The following is a 4,873-nucleotide window of genomic DNA, read 5'->3' as shown; positions in this document are numbered from 1 at the left end:
AAATTAAATAGAAAACTATATTTTTAAAGTCAAAAGGAGGATATTTTATGTTTTTTATTTTAAAATTATGAAATATATCTATTATATTAGTTGTTGTTAGGGTGAAATTATTCAGGATATTCTTTTAAAGAATTAAAAATAAAATGTACGGGTGGAATGATTAATATTCGGTATGAACAATAACAAAATCTATAGGGAGAGGTGTTTTTATAAATTTCTAAACTATCAAACAAGGAGAGTTTTTTTCCTCCAAAGTTGATTGTTTACTCACTAGTGACCTGACAATGCATTAGGACATACATGTCCGACTACACTGCTCAAAATAGTGTTTGGTGAGAGTGAGAGGACGATGGCAGTACTGACTTCTTTGCTGCCTGTGGTGAGAAAGTCCATGTGAAGCTTAGGAGAGCAATGCTTCCACTTCTTAGGCATTCTCATTTACTCAAGCCTTGTCATCATGGTTCCACAAAATTACCTTCCATCTTACTTCCCACTCTTTTTGCATCAGCTGCATCAGGAATAGAAGGGATAATGATACTGTAGCATTTATTGCAGGTAGGCTTTCTTTGCACATTGACAAGTTGCTTCCTGCAAATTAAGCAGGCAGTTCAGCCACAGCATTAAACAAAGAACAACAATAAATAAATAAAAAAGAAAGACAACTTCATACCATGAGATCCATCCCCGAGGGAAAAAGTACTGTACCCAGGAAAGGAGAGATCTCAATGACAAAGAGAAGAAAAATAAGGAAAATGATGGCTTTTTTGAACAGAAGTGAATAAAATGGATGCAGAAGAGATATTTAAAACTATAGCAGGAAAAAAGGATCAAGATTATATGTATATTGATAAATGGATAGAGAGAGAGAGGGAGGGAGGGAGAGAGAAGATGAAGTTTTTGGGATTTATTTCTGCTGACGTTTCTGCTGCTGCAGCTACTGGTGGTGATGGGTATGATGACTGTAACTACTGCTGCTGAAACATCTTAATCATTTGCCCTCCTATACCTTTTTTTTTATCTCCATCTTGACTTTCCACGCCTATTAGATCCTATGCTTTCTGTTTCCTCTGGGAAGTAGATCAAAACCTGTGACGATAATTTAAAATGGACAGGAATTAACCAAATCAGCTGTGACCTTCCATAGAGTCAAAGAGTGCATTCTCATGCCTTCATGAGAAGATTTAGAGAGAGAGAGAGAGAGAGAGAGAGAGAGAGAGAGAGAGTATATTACATTCTGCACCAAACTCATAAATGTAAGGATCATTATCTCATGCTTCATCCCAAGTAGACCTTGACCTAACCATTAAAGCGCGTTTGCTTGTCGCAACTATAGCTGTTATTGCTTTGTTTTCTTTTCCCCCTCTAGTTTACAAAAGCCAAGGTGGAATTATTGGTGTTTCTAAGATGTGCGCATGGTTCTTTGTTTGTAATTCTTGTTTTTTTTGGGGGGAAAAAAAGGAATGAGGACACAATTATGCAAGTGGAAGCACAAACTAGAAGACAAAATCATGAAGGGAGATTAATAGAACGCTTACCATTTGGGAAGAAGATCTCTATTCTTTGAGCTGGGAGCTAAGAAATGAAATCAAAGATGATATAATAGTGTAAAGTCTCTTGCACAAAAGGAGAGATGAAAGAATTGTATTTGTTAGGAAGGAGGAGGACCAAGACCACTACTCCTTCCCTCATCACTCCCAGCTCTCTGCTGCTGCGACGGCGGTTGCGGTTGCGGTTTCGGCTGCTGCTGGTGAGTCACCGGAAACCCACTCTCATAAGTCTGTGGCGAAACCAACGTCACGCCGGTCGGCTGCCCGGCAACAACCGCCACAGTTGTCCCACCTCCTAATTGAGCATTATACCCTCGCCCATCATACCCACTGTTCAACCTAGCCAGTTCCTGTTGCTGCTGCTGCTCGTAGCCCCTGAGAATCTCATGCTCCCTCGCCATAAATTCCATAACCTGCTGTTGCTGTTGTTGTTCTCGCGCCAACATCTGTGCATGTGACTGTGGCGCAACACCAACTCCGACCCCGATCCCGATTCCGATCCCAGGCACGCCGTACGACGACGGCGAGACCGACGAGTTGGCGCCCCCGCCTTGAAATTGGTGGGCCTGAGACGCGAACATCTGATGGGAAACCATGTTGCCGAAGGCGGCAGGGCCGATATAAGTGGCGAGCTCCTTCTTAGCATTGCATAAGTCATGCTGGATCTGCTTGACCTTGCTCTGGAGGAAGGAGATGTACGAGACGCAGCCGTAGACGGGGTCGCGGAGGCGGGCCTCGGCTTCGTACGCCAAGGAGTTAACGGCGTCCTCGCGCTGCGCCGGGTTGAGCTCGTTCAGGAGCTTCGCCACGTTGCTCGCGCCGAACACCCGGTGCACGTTGGCGAACTTCGTCGGCTGGTCCGGCGGGAAGTAGGGAGAGAAGACGCACCCTTGCGTGCACTTCCGCCGCAAAAACTTGCACGCCGCGCACGGCGAGTTCGACGACATCCCCGACCGACTACCCACTGAACTTTCCTAGAATGGCAAAGAAATCATATCCGAGCCAATTCGGGCCCAAACGACGATAATTAATTTGACCGCAGACAATAGGGTTGGTTTCTACGTTAGGGTTAGGGTTTCTTTTTTCCTGGAAACTTCTTCAAGATCTCATCACGTACCTAGCGATGGTGCAAGAAGCCTCTCCACCTCCTTCTCCTCCTCCTCTTATGCACAAAGAAGAAGAGATCCGGATCAGATCTCAACAGCTTCGCCTCACCTTTTCCCAGATCGGACCCTTCAACAGCGAAAAATTACAAACAAGGTAAGCTATTCTTCCGGAGAAAAGGAAACCGTTCTAAAGATCTCAGCTCAAGATCTCTCGAACGCTTCCGCTCCTCAATTTCTTTTTTCTTTTTACGCTAAAAGAGAGAAGAAAGATTAAAAAAACAAATAGAGAAGTAGATTAATATAGAGAAAAAGAAAAAGAAAAGTTTAATAAAAAAAAAACCTCGGTCGCCGTGAGATCGATCGAGCCCGCTTTGATAGGACGGATTTGCGCCTCGTCGCGAGGAGAGGAGGTTTCAGATCCCGACGGAAACGGGAAGAGGAGAAGACGGAATAGAAAAGAAATACGAGAGTAAAATTTTGCAAATACGTACTAGATTTTACCAGATATTATAAAAAAGCGAGAGGATCGATGAGAAGACGAAGAGAGGGGATGATTTAGATTTATTTATAAGAAAGGAGTCGGCTTTCTTTTATTTATTCTCCCCCACTCTCCTCCATGGCTTCGACGACATCGTATAAATAGTTCTAATTGACGCGATATTTAAAATAGGCGAGGGGGAGGAAGGTAGTGAAAACTAAATGGTAAATGCTATCGTGATCCGATGTGTGGCTGTGGTAATCGTGCGCCTCGCTGGATGTCAAAATTCGCGCAGATCCAAATGTATAGATTTGCTGCACTCGGGTACCTGGCGCCGACGAAAGGAGCTGCAAGATCGTGAATGTGGCAAATTACTGCAGTTAGGCACTCATAGGATCAGATCGCATACAAAAAAAAAAAAAAAATTCTTTTAAGAAAATATTTGTTAGACGCGAACGAACGTTCACCACGTCGTTCGTTTATTACATGCAGTTGGATGGCTGGGAAAGATTTGATGAGATAAATTATACTATCTTTAGGTGCTATAATCAACTTACCATTCTCGTTTGTGGTCATTAATTTATTTAATTAGATTTTGTTATTATGCATTTGCATTTTAATATTAACTTTATTTTATTATTGCAATTAGTTTTAGTTTTGATTCTGTTTAGTTTGAACTGAATGTGTTTGATTTTGATAATCGAAAAACAAATATTTCATATTACCTTTTTACTTTATATTTTGGAAATATAGATACTGCATTCCAACCACAAAATTTAAATTTGAGATAATCCACATCAGTTTAAGATAATATATGACATTATCTCATTGTTTATCCAAACAGTAGGCTACATTTGCATAGACCTTGTATGGCTTGTGCATAAATTTTTTACTAATAATTTTATACATATCTCTTAAATATAAATTAGGCATATTTATAACTTTAATCATAATTTATTTTTTGGTTGTAAAATATAATAATGTTTTTAAATAAGGTTATATAAAATTTTATGTTAGGTTATTAAACTATAATAAGTATGTTAATTATAACAGAAATTTTGCTTAAAAAATATACATAATTTTATTAAATCATTTTATAAGATTTGGTGTATAAGTTATCATGAGACTTACTTTATATACCCTCTCCATTTTATTTTTGTCTAAAAATAGGCCACTGGCTCAAAAGCTATAGAAACTTTTTTTAACATAATTATAATTAAAGTTTTTAAAATATCATAACTCCCATTTATTCATTTAAAAAGGAGCTAAAGAATTAGAAGCATAAGCTCTGGAATTAAAAGTATCAAAGTGAAGCAGCTCTAACAAATCATGAGTAATTGCAAGTTTTCCCAGCAAAGCTAGATTGTTTGGGTATTCTCTCTGTGATTAGCCATCTAGTGTAATACCTTATTTTGTTGGCAGTACATGCAGAGTTTTTGACCAAACTATTCTTGTTCCAAATTTTTTTTATCGAAATGGACTATATTATGAATTGGCCTAATTTGATCCGCAACGATTCTGGATTCGATGAAGTTTGTAATTTTCGAAGGGATCTACGAACAATCTAATTGACGGATTCTCCTAAATTTTGAATATATTGTCGCTTTTGGAGAGAGTTTTCCAATGAATCCAAGATCACAAGATTTGGACGATTAAATCTCAAAATATCGATTAATTAGATCCTAACTTGATAGCCCTATAATGACTAGATAGATATTAGGTTTACTCTTTGGTGTGAAAAA

General features: G+C 39.2%; 1 protein-coding gene across 7 annotated transcripts; it reads right to left on the bottom strand.

Annotated features, from left to right (window-relative positions):
• Nucleotides 1-200: 200 nt before the first annotated feature.
• On the bottom strand, nucleotides 201-3,405 carry LOC140762018 (LOB domain-containing protein 16-like). Of its 7 annotated transcripts, none has more exons than XR_012104685.1 (4): nucleotides 2,994-3,404; nucleotides 1,536-2,780; nucleotides 671-1,362; nucleotides 201-588 (listed from the first exon to the last, which is right to left on the bottom strand). XR_012104685.1 is itself a non-coding variant. In XM_073099619.1 (3 exons), the coding sequence occupies exon 3, from the start codon at nucleotides 2,492-2,494 to the stop codon at nucleotides 1,649-1,651; it is 846 nt and encodes a 281-aa protein (XP_072955720.1). In that variant the 5' UTR covers nucleotides 2,495-2,511; nucleotides 2,665-2,780; nucleotides 2,994-3,405; the 3' UTR covers nucleotides 1,510-1,648. The 7 variants fall into 7 exon arrangements, 3 of the variants coding, with proteins under 3 accessions (XP_072955720.1, XP_072955719.1, XP_072955718.1); XR_012104684.1 differs by having other exon boundaries at nucleotides 671-1,086; XR_012104686.1 differs by having other exon boundaries at nucleotides 1,007-1,086.
• Between the last annotated feature and the right edge of the window lie 1,468 nt (nucleotides 3,406-4,873).

Source organism: Typha angustifolia, chromosome 7 (genome assembly GCF_048772165.1).
Source record: "Typha angustifolia cultivar Huaian chromosome 7, ASM4877216v1, whole genome shotgun sequence".
Lineage (NCBI taxonomy): Eukaryota > Viridiplantae > Streptophyta > Magnoliopsida > Poales > Typhaceae > Typha > Typha angustifolia.
Note: the sequence above shows the minus strand (reverse complement) of the source record. Positions and strands in the feature narration are given on the sequence as shown.